The following is a 12,857-nucleotide window of genomic DNA, read 5'->3' as shown; positions in this document are numbered from 1 at the left end:
CCGCCGTCATGGACTCAACCATTTAAAATTGTGTTTTTTTTTTGTTTAATGCACATGTACTGTACAGTACATTATTTGATATAATGGAATAAAGTCAAGTGCATCATTCAACATATCAAGAAAAGCAGTAATAAAAAATATGTTCCATTAAAGTTGTTTTAATCATCATATTTTAGTAAGCATATTATATAAATATTATTTTATTCAGAATGGCAGCTGTATAAAGTACAGTTCTAACTACATATTTATATTATATATATATTTTTTATATTTAAAGAGAAAAAGTATTAGCAATGTAAAATTAATGAATAAGAGAGAGATTTTGAGATAAAGCTTTCAATAGTATTTAATGTAAATTAGCTTCTAAAATGTAATCACTAGATAGAGAACTTTCTTTTATTAATTGTTTTATATTAAAGCAATTTAAGCATAGTTTTATCAGATTGTTATTTAAAAAAGTGTATGAATAGAGACAATACCAATTGAAACAAGTTGGTGTGAGAAATTATAATTACCATGAAATCAAATGAGTTTTATTATCAGAAGTGCAATAAAATAGTAGTAATCACAAAAGTTGGATCAGCATCTCTTCAGTATGAGAATCACACTGATTAAGAAGAAAATATATACAGGTAGCCCTCACCTCAGTTTACACCGCAGTTCTGTTCCTACAAAAGCCGGCGCAAATCGAATCGGCGTAAAATGAACACATATTTACAGTGAGGTATAGGGTTAGGTTCTGCATAAGTGAAAAATAAGCAAATAATTTTGTTTATTAATACAATATAATACAAAGTACAAATAAATTTAATTTTTAAAATGTATTTTATCATAAAATAAAGTTAAATGTTTTTATTAAAAATTTTAGTTTCGGATCTCTTACATTTTTCGGAAAAAGTATCCATCTTTAATTGTTTACATTTTTATTTTCTTTCATTGAGAATTTCGGAATATGGTCGAATGGATGCGACGATGCTCCTTTTTACATTTGCACTTCGCTCCCAATCATTGTCTAACTCACAAAGTTCAACCGTCAAACTTTCCATAGTTGAAAGGATACGTTAACCTGACAGAGCTACGGACAAGCGGAGACACTGATTGGTCAACCACTGGTTGCCGTAGCGCATACATAAGGTCAGTTTTAGCGGGAAAATTAAGAAGAAATAGATATCATCTGGCCAACGAGAAGTAGATTTGTCTCACTAATGATAGTTTGTGATTGCCAGAAGTGCTACTGCGTCGTAAGGTGATTTCGCGAACGAACTGATACGGGATAAATTCAATGGCGCTATGGATTCGGACGCCATTTATTGGACTATTAAGTTTGATAACTTGACTTGTGGGTACCTAAACATTTAGTATTTGAATATTAATTTAATGCAAATGTATACATACCCAATAATATTAAACAGAAAAAATAAATATATTCAATAAAAATCTTTGCTTTAACGAATGTTCAATGTCGCGACATGGTAAATATGTCAACACTGAAACGAAAATCAGTCTGGCATAGGGAAAATTGGGGAATTACACAGCAAAATTGCGAATTGTGCAGCGGCGTTATTGTGAATCGGCGTAAATTGAACCAGTGTAAACCGAGGGCTACCTGTACTATAAACGCACCATTCTTTATAAAATTTATTCATCTAGCTCAAATGACTAAGATTGTATATGTGTATTAATACATTTTTACTTTTATGAATTTATTAATAAACAAGTAAAATATGCAATAAAACTATAGTTTTAGATATAAAAATGGTAATTATTTAATTTGTATAAATTTTTTTTGAAATTAAGAAATTTTCTTACTTTATTTATTCAGGGGTGCACAACCTGCGGCCCGTGGGCCACATACGGCCCCCTATCAATGTTTATGCGGCCCGCGGACGGTACAGGCCAAATCCCTTCTTTCGAAGTTTCTAAGTGTAGAACTTTTTCCCTTTCACAAAGTCATTAGCACCCAACTGTTTTATGACTTTCCCTGGGGTGAGAAATGGGGGATTGTTCTATAAATAAGTCTATTTTTAGCTAACACTTTCTGGTTTAGATATGGAATATTTTAAAATGATGTTAGAACTTCCGATGTTATTGGGAAGTTTCTATTTTGGCGGAAAATCTTCAATTTTATGCTTCGGAAAACTTGCCTATTCATCTAAATAGCGTCAAATAACAAAAATAAGTGAAAATAGCGCTGAAAAACCATGAAAATAACGATTTTTTAGCATTTGTTTACATTCTAGATTCTGATTGGTATAGTCGAATTTGAATCAATCTTTTCTGAAAAGACGCTTATTCGTCAACCTAATGTCATTCAAACTAGAAAAAAACTAACCAGAGTTCAAAAAGGAATGTACAAAAAGCTATAAAACCAATAATATACAACAATATCTCTCCATAGACAAAAAATAGAAAAAAAAATTTTCACATCAAATTTATTATTATTAAGTTGGACCAAGAAAATTAATACTTGGAATAGAGTCATTACGACTAAAAGGAAGCCGCTTGCATTAAAATATTTTGGATTTAATAATTATTACAAATCGTGTCAAGCCATAAACTTGTCAACAAAAAGGGTTGTAAAATGATTCCGTGTAGCTAGAAAGCTGCGGTTTCTTTTGTTTGAAAGAAAACAGATATATTTAGGTTATTTAAGTAGTAAATTAATTGGAACTTTTTATTTACTTTTATTTTTACATTCTTTTTTTNGTTATTTAACCTTACAAAATCATCTTATTTTATAATGTCTTAGAGCAAACTACATTCACAAATAGAGTCTGCGATGTACTGTAAACATTGCCAAATTGTAAACATGTACTACAGTACATTTACAAGTATGTACTGTACGTACATGAATTCGTAAATTTAGATTACTTTTTTCTGTACTATATTAAAAACTAAAATTTATTTGTTTGTAAGCTTAAAATAGATTCTTATTAACCATATATTATTAAAAATGCATTTATAAATAAAATACAGAACTGGGAATTGTAATTTGTGGTTTAGCGTAGTGACAAGTAAATTTGGAGACAAGTAAATTCGAGTTACGTCGCCTCTCCTGGAACCAATTATCAACGTAAGGTGAGGTATACCTATATATATAAAAAATATATATACAGTTGTACTTCAGGATATGAACACCCCAGCATATGAAATTTTCAGGATACGAAATGAAATTTGAACATATTTTTGCTCCACGATACAAACAAAAACTCACCATATGATGTTACATTAGTTTGCAGCACCATTTTTTATTCACTTCTGTTCATTGGTCTCAGTCCACATGTTTGCTTCGTAGTGGAAGGATCTCGCTCGATAAAGGAAATCTTGAGGTATTATCAGAAAGTGACTGATTTTATTGAAAAGAAACATCCCGAAAATGTTCACACTGGCTGTATTGCTGCTCAGTTTAATGAAATTTTCCTAAGTCATTTTAGAAACATTTTAAAAAGTAGGCAAAGCCAAATCTCTTTGGATAGATATTTTACCAAGCGACCTCTATCCAGTGAAAGTGCTGGTGGAAGTGAAGGAAAGAAAGCGAAAAGAAGTGAATAAAAATTAAAATATATATATATATAAAACAACACTAATTTTTTATCTTTTCTAAGTTATTTTTAAGTAATTGTTACATTATGTTATGTAAGTTAAGTTTTAGTATCATTTCCCTTCTCCCTCTCCTCCGCCACCAGTTTACACCTCCACTGTCATCTGTCCTCAAAGGTAAAGTGCAAATATCAATAAAACTACATTTTTTTAATCAATTTATTATTCTATTATTATCAAATTATTCTATTATGGTTATTTATATATTTACAACTACAAAATGCATTTTTCAGTGTTTTGCTTACTAAAGTTATTTTTTTCAATGTATTGATATTACTTAGCTTTAATTTGAGTGTGTTTTTCGTGTTGGAACGAATTATTTGGTTTTACATGTAGTCGTATGGGGAAAAATGATTCACCTTACAACATTTTCATGATACGATCTTAGTTTCGGAACAGATTAATTTCGTATCTTGAGGTACCACTGTGTATATATAGGGTATATGAAAAAAATGAAAAGAAATAATATATTAAGTCATACAAACTGTTGTTTAAAATCATTTCTCCCACTGTTCTTTACTTTATCATTTTATACATTCTATTATTTTGCTTGATGATTCTATTAGATTGCCTGATTATTGTCATTTAAATGAGCAAAAAAGTTTAAATTAATTCAACATAACAGTCAATTTCCTTGCTGCTAAAAGGTTTTTGTGGTAATTTTCTGTGGCAAATAGTATGAAAATTCAAGTAAAAGTTTCTGACTTACTATACTTCAAATGTTGAAATAATGCTATTAGAATATTTTTGAAGAACTTCATTATTTGAAATAATTGCTGAGATCTGAAGATGAGAAAAAAATGTCTCAAAAACATTTAATCACAATTAAAATATACAAGGTCTCCTTAATATTTTAGCGTTTTTGTATTTTAATTCAATTAGTCCAAATAATTTTAACTTTATTATATACCTTAACTAATACTTAATCTCTTTTATGTATCCTGATGATAGCTGCTTGAACAGCTGGAAAAGTTTAACAAATAAGTAATTTTGTTGGTTAAAACTTATATACAGTAGATCCCCTATAACATGGTAGATACGTTTCGTTTTATATGAATTCCGTGTTTCACAAGTCACTTAAATACATGAGCCAATCACAGCCTGGCATGTGTGCAGTTTAGGGACTACGGCTGTCTGAAAGGTTTTCTTCCATAAAATTAATCGATTCTAGACTAATTTGACTCAACATTTCCAAAACACATATACAGTAATACTCCAAACTTACACGATAGATGGGACTGAGTGATAACCGTGTAAGTCGGGGTATAATTTCGCAATTTGTGTAAAATCCAAGTCGGTGTTTACTCAATGGCAGTACACTTTCGAATCAATTGTTAAATTGTCTGGTAAAAGCTCCAAAAAAAAATTTTCTTAAAATCCCACCAAAGAGAGCATCTCTCTTTAAGAACATGTGGAACCCATATATCAAGCTTTGAAACGAAACCAATTTGTTTCAAGTAATCATAAACAGTTCAGTTTGACAAATTTAATCCCTTAGTGATTTCATGTGTTGTTATTTGGCAGTTTGCTTCAATCAGTACCTTTATTTTGTTTTCATTGGCTTCAACTGGCCATCCAGAATGTGGTGCATCTTCAATATTGAAATTGCCATAACGAAATTTTGTAAACCAGTTTTGGCACTGTCGTTCTGTCAATACATCTCCATATACGTCACACAATTTTTTTCTCGCTTGAGCGCATTCTTACCTTTTCGGTAATAAAGGAGCAAAATATGCCAAAAATGCTGCTTTCGATCTTCCATATTTGATTGGACACAAAAAATAAACAATTGCACAAAATCAAACAAAATTTTTTACAAATAAGCCTTAAAATGCTAACTGTCAAAATATATATAGTTTAGAATGAAAATGGCGGGGAAAATACAACTAATCTGTCTAATGGTAAAAAAAAACGAAATTACTTTCCGAACAACCCAATAGTTTTAATGTGATTACTATGTATATGAAGTGCTTTCCTCAAAGATCATGTTCAGTCCCATCACTGATGTATGCTTATGCTTATTTATATAAAAATCATTTGTATATTCAACTAAGGAAAAGCAATTTGCAAACTGAAGTGAACTTTTGATGCAGTGCATTAGATAAATATTAATCATTTACAGCCTGTGTATTATTTATATTATACATGTTTATACCTATATACAGACATAATATATATAGTCAGAAATAAGCTGAACTTTTGGCACATGCTTTATTATACAACATACATAAATTTTTACACCATATTACCTTCAAAGTAACCTTCTGTTCCTATACAGTTCTGTTAGCATTGACACCATTTGTTGAAGCAGACCTGGAAGTCAATTTTTGTGAAGTTTTTAATGGCTTTTGTTGCTGTAGGAATCTGCATCCCTTTATTTTTGTTTTGGGAACAGGTAAAGATATGTAGGATCAAAATCAAAGGGAGATTTGGAGAACACTTATGCTGTTCTTGGTCAGCTAGTCACTGACCAGGAATGATTAAAGGAAAACAAGTGGAAATTGCACTGACTAGAACTTAACATCACAAAAGATTGCATAGATGTTTGTTTAAGCAGTCTTCACTTCCAGACTACTTAGACAAATATTTTTATTTTTTTATTTTATAAGAGGCTGTTAGATCTTAATAATTTAGGAACTGCTAATCTATAAAATATTACTTGACCTGGATGTTGACTTTGTAATTTATTTCTTAAGTTTCAATAATGTAAAAATTGAAACAATTGTATCGAAAAAATATTATTTGATGTAACATTATGTTATGATTGGTATAAATAATCTATTGAAATAATGAGTATTTAACAATGAAGTGTCTAGAAACTGTAGGAAATAATGAATTTTAGTTTATATAAGTAATTCAGAAAATAAGAGATTTGATTTATTGTAAAAAATTGTTAATTTTGCTGAAATTTTTTTATGTTCATAAAGATTATTAAATAAATCAATAATAGTCTAAATGTGAAGTTTTATCTTTAGCATTCTAGAGATAAGAACACTGTAAAAAACTATAAGCTTGTTATCATACTTGAACATTGTATATTCCTTCTGATAAACTTTTTATTAGAATAATTCTGTTAAGTTAGAGAAATTTTATAAATTGGATATTGTTTTTCAAAATAAAATTTAAATCAATATAATGTTTATATTTTATATTGGTTTGATGAAATTAAGTAAAGCTATAAAACTACACACATCCATGTTTGCCCACCAACCATTGGTTGAGGAAAGAAAGAAAAAGAGAGAAATTAAATAAAATACAAAAATATTTTATATAACATTAATATAATAAATGTAATATTACATAAAGCTTAGTTCACACTGAGCACGATTTACTAGCGAAAGCGAAAAACAGAGCAAATAACTGGTCAAACATGACTTGTTTGACCAGTTATTTGCTCTGTTTTTCACTTTTGCTAGCGAATCGCACTTAGCGTGAACTAAGCTTAACATTGTATAAAATATCAGGTCCTATTATCAATTATTACTAAATATGCAAAAATATTAAATTTTTGTAGCCAAATTTAATATTGCCAAATATATTCACTGTTAATAAAATCTGGTATGCTGGAGGAAAAGGTATGTGAATAACATAAGAATGGAATAATCTTATACTGAATTTACAGAGTTTTTCAATTGAAGGGACCAATTTACAAAATTCCTAAATCTCTTTTTATGATTTCTGCAATAACTGCACCATCTTACATTGTTTTTGATGGTCATTTTACTAACTTAATAGTTTCTGGTCAACAAACAAATCACTAAGTCTTACATTTAATACTCTTGTATTGGCAGTCATACATAATTTTCATTTTAAAAAAAATCACCAAGTCTATGAAATCAAGCCAACAATTGATTAAAAAAAAAAAAAAAGAGTTTCAAATTAATTACTATTATTGACTTTATAAGTCAATAATAGTAAATATATATATACATATAATTTGGGTATCAGATGCTTATTGTATGATGTACTTTACCTGAATCTGAAAGAGATGCCCATGGACACTGAATGACAGTAGTACTTGTACAGGAAAAATATATATTTTACAACTTTTATTTTTGTTGATTCAAAATCTACAAAGGAATTATTTCAGGAGACATTTTAAATCTTTAACCTCAATTATCTTGATAATAGGAAAATGTGAGTTTGTGATTTTGAAATTGGGATCTTTGAAAATTTTTAATAACATTATGAAAAATTTAAAAATGAACAAGAATAAAGTTGAAAATCTGTAATTAGCAAGTACATAAAATATTTAAATTGATGTTTTTAATTAAAATGTTCATTTTATAAGGTATGCATCATACCATTTAATTTATTTTTGTTAATATTTGATTGAAATAAGTGATATACTTTTGTATTCTGTTATTCTTCTCTGTCTTGATTTATTTTTTATAATGTTAATAATCATCTAGTTAGTAGATAAAAACCAGAAATTAACATAAATAGTATGGTAAGATATTTGATAATTAAATAGCAGATAAAGTAAAAATATGAATAAAAGAGAACATTTGTATAATAATTGGAAATTAAAACATTGCATTGATTATTTTTATTATTCAGATGCTAATCAGGTAAACACTACCTCCAACTCTAGTTTCCTTGTATGATAAAATGTCGTTGAATATCTATTGATATACATTTAATCAAATAATATTTTTATAACTTAAACGATATTCTGTAATGTAATATCATATATTTAATTGCTGATTGCTAAAATATTTTATTTTACAGGTGAAACTTGGAATCCTTTGAAACTTCGTTATCAGCTAAGAAATGTTAGGGAGCGCCTGGCAAAAAATCTAGTCGAAAAAGGTGTACTGACTACTGAAAAACAGAATTTTGTTTTGTTTGATATGACAACTCATCCTTTGGTAGATTCAACCTCAAAAAATAAATTAGTGAAGAAAGTTCAAGATGCAGTTTTAGGTAAATGGGTGAATGACCCTCATAGAATGGACAAAAGGCTTTTATGTTTAATTATTCTAGCTCATGCATCGGATGTTCTTGAAAATGCCTTTGCTCCTCTTTCGGATGACGATTATGAAGTTGCAATGAAACGTGTCAGAGAATTGTTGGATCTAGACATGGAAGGAGAAAGCATGAAGCCTAATGCCAATGAAACTATGTGGGGAGTTTTTGCAGCTTTTATTAAGTGATTATTTTTGCTTTCATCTATCAGGTTAATTTTCTTCTGAGCATTGACAGAATGGCACATCGTGTTGAGTGTACTGTAAATTTTTCCGTGCTTTTCGGGATAATTCCTCCCAGGTGTAAAGAACAGTGCTATCTGTCTTTAAATTGGGAACACTAATTAGAATGGATCAAGTAAATTACATTCTTTAATATTTTGGGTGACAGGAAATATATTGTTAGATAAATTGTCCAGAATTAAATTGGGCAATGATACATGTTAATTATTATACAGAATAAATTTTCATTGTTGGTCCACCTATATTTAATTAAAACAATAAAGAAAATAAAATCATTTTAATAAATTATATAATTTGAGTAAATATATTTATGTATATATTTGAAGTTTTCCATTTAATCATACACATTCACCAACCATTGGTTGAGGAAAGAAAGAAAAAGAGAGAAATTAAATAAAATACAAAAATATTTTATATAAAAATTTGTATGTGGTCTGCGTCATTTCAAAAGTTTTAAAATGCGGCCCTTACATAGAAAAAGATTGCCCATCCCTGTTCTAAAGACCTGACAATAACTCACTATGTGGTTAACTATCAGAAGGGATGTTGCACAATAATTCTTCCCATCATTGTGAGACAACCAGTTGTTTGTACATGTCATTGAGAAGGGAATCGTCTCATGATGCTTCATGTGAAGATAGTTTCAATGAACTAATTACACATGGCTTACATATTCAACTACTGGAAGTAGTCGGCAATAGGAGTCCCAGCCCTGTTTATCAATGATTTCTTCAAATTTTTGAATTGTTAATATCTGATTGAAGGTGAAATTTTAATGTTTATTTAAAGAACTAATATTTAAATAATATAAATATACTTAAAATTCATTACTTATCACATCGAAATTACTAAAAAATTTACACACCTGAACCATTTACGGTGTGATCATGCAAAACAGGTGAGAAGTATTTGCAAAACAAGAAAACCTTCCAAGAACAACATTGGTGGGAATTATGAAGAAAAAAGAGGAAATTAAGAAACTTGGGTCTGTCATGACTATCTCAATAATGCCAGAGAAAGTTATTGTACAAAGATGTGGAAGATGGTCTGGTATGTTGGCTAAAGCAAATTTGTTCATCGAATGTTCCTGTTTTGGGGCTGATACTGAAAAAAAAAGTGATGAAATTGTTGAGGTACAGNCAAAAATGGTTGAAGAATTAATAAAATTTTGTATACTTTTAACATAATTATTAACTAAATTTTATTAAATCTTCTCCCATTTTTGAAAATTCCAGAATTTATTCTAAATGTAATATCGCAGTCTTCCTCCGCGACCCTTTCACTTCTAAAAATTTGCATAATAGTGTTCAACTACTATAAAGTAGTGCAACATTTCATTGCTAATAACTCTGATCAACACTTTTAGTGAATGCTACAGATTTAAAATAGAGTTTGTATACTTTTAACATAATTATTAACTAAATTTTATTAAAATTTATTAGAAGACACTCTGACAGTTTCCTTGTTAGTGGAAAAAAATATCCAGAACAGATAGTAATATGAATATTAATGTATTTTTACTTGGCTAAGTGGACACTTCCTTTTGTGGATAATGGGAAAAAATTTCTTAACCCTCTGATTTGCCAAAACCTCTGTTAAGTGAGCTATACAGTGAATTATATTTATAATTAATACCATAGAATTTCTTTGTAATCTAAAACTTGTCAAGCAAAGGTTTCACATTTCCATTTTTAGATAGTACTTCATTGCTCTTCATATCAAACATTGGTAGATTGAATGCCAGTATTTCTCCCTTGCATAATTGAAAAGACACATCAAGAAAATCAGAGAATTTTGTAAGAAAGAATAACAGAAATAGAGTGCATCAAATGAGTTATGTGCTGGGAAAATTAGCATACATTCTTTGGGGGATACCTAGAAAGCATAATCAGTAATATGTATCGTCTGACTAGCTAGCAATAGTTGCAGTTTTGAGTTCCTTTCCAGGCCAACTCTTTACTTCTAGATTTCTCTAAATTAATAATAATTACAGTAAATCCTGTGAAAGTCAGAATTACATGAGATTCTGACAACTTAAGCATTTGAACTTTACAACTTAAGCAGTGTCTTAGGCCACTACTACCGGTACAACATATGAATATACTTTTTTACCAAATTTTAGTTAGACTTAGTATTTGCTATATTTATTGACATTAACTCAAAATTAAAGGAAGGGGAACTGAAAACATATATATAAAACATGCAGAAAAAGCTTGAATTTGAGTAACTATCCAAGATGGCATTTAAGTCAACACTTTCAGTGAGAAAACAAGTTTTTATATACTGTAGGGGTTAAATAAGAAGGACACAAGGACAGTCTTGAGTGGGGTTGTGTGAAACAAAATTTTTATATTGAGATTCCTTCGGTATCATGTTCTTGAAAACATGTTCTGATTTAAGTTGATATATCAGTTATCAGTACTAATCTTAAGTCAGAGATGTTTCTCCAATTATTCTAAATTCTCAAAAGTGTTGAGTTAGTATTTACATAGCATTTTCACATTCTGAGAAAAGAGAATAACTATAACAACAAATGCCTGAAGCTTTACTTTCAATACATTAAGGCCAGTTTATATGTTTATGCAATTTGTACAAGGTATAAGTAAATTATTACATGTAAACAAACTTGAAGTTTTTGTAAGCCAACAGGTTTGGCTTGAGTAAATTTGTTGCTGATAATTTGCATGGGTTTATGCAACTAGGTAAAGATGCATTGGAATGTCAAATTGCAAATGTGCTGGACTTGAAAACTATTTATATAGTCAATTGCATGTGCAAAATATCTGGCATAACAGATTTTACTCAAATCAAACTTCTGGCTTACACAAACTTCAAGTATCTATGTACACACAATGATTTACTTGTACAAATTTGATTGCATGTGTCAGTTTTGCACAAATTACATGACCATGTAGACTAGCCTTAAGCTGAGTTTTAGGCTCAACATGATCAAATGTTTTAGACAGATCTGTGAAAACTGATGACTATTAAACTTATCTAAGTATGAAGTGATGTTTGTTTGTAGTGTTTTTAGAGCATCTGTAATAAAGTACTTTTTTGAAACTATTGAGTAACATGAATCAAATTAATTGGTCAATAGTTATTAATGTTTGTGTCCTTTTTTGGATAGATCAGAATGAAAAGATTGAGAGATAGGTTATCAGCAAACAGATTTGATTTAAATTGTTAATTATGAAAAAGTGCAGTGACAATCACATTAGCAATACATTTGGAAATTATTACATTTGACATGTTTTACAGTGCAAGTCTGATTTTTTTTCAGTAAAAATTTTTTAGGAGCATTTTAACTGAATGACAAAACAGCATTAAATAAGTATACATTAAGTTTTACCATTTGTTATTAATATATAGTTGAACCTGTCTATCTGAAATCTCTTGGGAATAAGAGAAAAATTTGAGATAGATGTTCCTATACTACATTAAACAGCATCAGATTTGATTGGAGGTATGGTATTAGCAAGTACAGTATTTACAGAGCCGGCCCTACCATAGGGAGGACGGAGCAGCCGCTCCAGGTGCTAAGTCCTAGGGGGCGCCTCAGTGGTAAAGAAAATTAAAGGGAAAATTAGGGGCAACCAAGGGGGACGTCATAATAGGATCTCGCTCCATCCTAAAACTTGCCTCAGGCCGGCACTGAGTATATACCTATACTAGGTATAAATAAAACATTTTTGACACAACAGAAATAGTTTTTCAATAGTTTTTGACGACCGACTTCACCCAATCAGAAAAAAGCAGCATTAATTGCAACTACAGTAGAGCATCGTTTATCCGAAAGAATTCCAGTCGGCGAATTTAAATTTTCGCTAGTGCTGTGGCGTTGCAAACTGTGGCTATATCTTGGGCTACTCCAATATTTTTTTTGTTGATGTGTATGTTTTAGCTGGCAGCACTGGCACTTTTGTGTGGTGTTTTCGAAGGACTGTGTGTCATGCTGAATCGAACGCTTTTGATACTAGATTAACTTCTAAAGTATAATTTTTTTGTTTTTATTTTTCAATATATATATATATATATATATATTTT

At 29.7% G+C, this 12,857-nt stretch overlaps 1 protein-coding gene across 1 annotated transcript in view; it reads left to right on the top strand.

Moving 5' to 3' along the window:
• LOC111632337 (Golgi phosphoprotein 3 homolog sauron-like) overlaps positions 1-9,158 on the top strand; it is a 36,272-nt gene extending 27,114 nt beyond the window's left edge. Inside the window, exon 3 of the mRNA XM_023376746.1 lies at positions 8,332-9,158. Coding sequence (XP_023232514.1) covers positions 8,332-8,756 — 425 coding nt within the window. The 3' untranslated portion in view covers positions 8,757-9,158. The remainder of the gene's footprint in view (positions 1-8,331) is intronic.
• The last annotated feature ends 3,699 nt before the right edge of the window (positions 9,159-12,857 follow it).

Source organism: Centruroides sculpturatus, unplaced genomic scaffold (genome assembly GCF_000671375.1).
Source record: "Centruroides sculpturatus isolate CEXI.00-Female unplaced genomic scaffold, Cexi_2.0 scaffold766, whole genome shotgun sequence".
Taxonomy (NCBI): Eukaryota; Metazoa; Arthropoda; class Arachnida; order Scorpiones; family Buthidae; genus Centruroides; species Centruroides sculpturatus.
The sequence above is the reverse complement of the archived record's forward strand: the minus strand, read 5'-3'. Positions and strand labels throughout refer to the sequence as shown.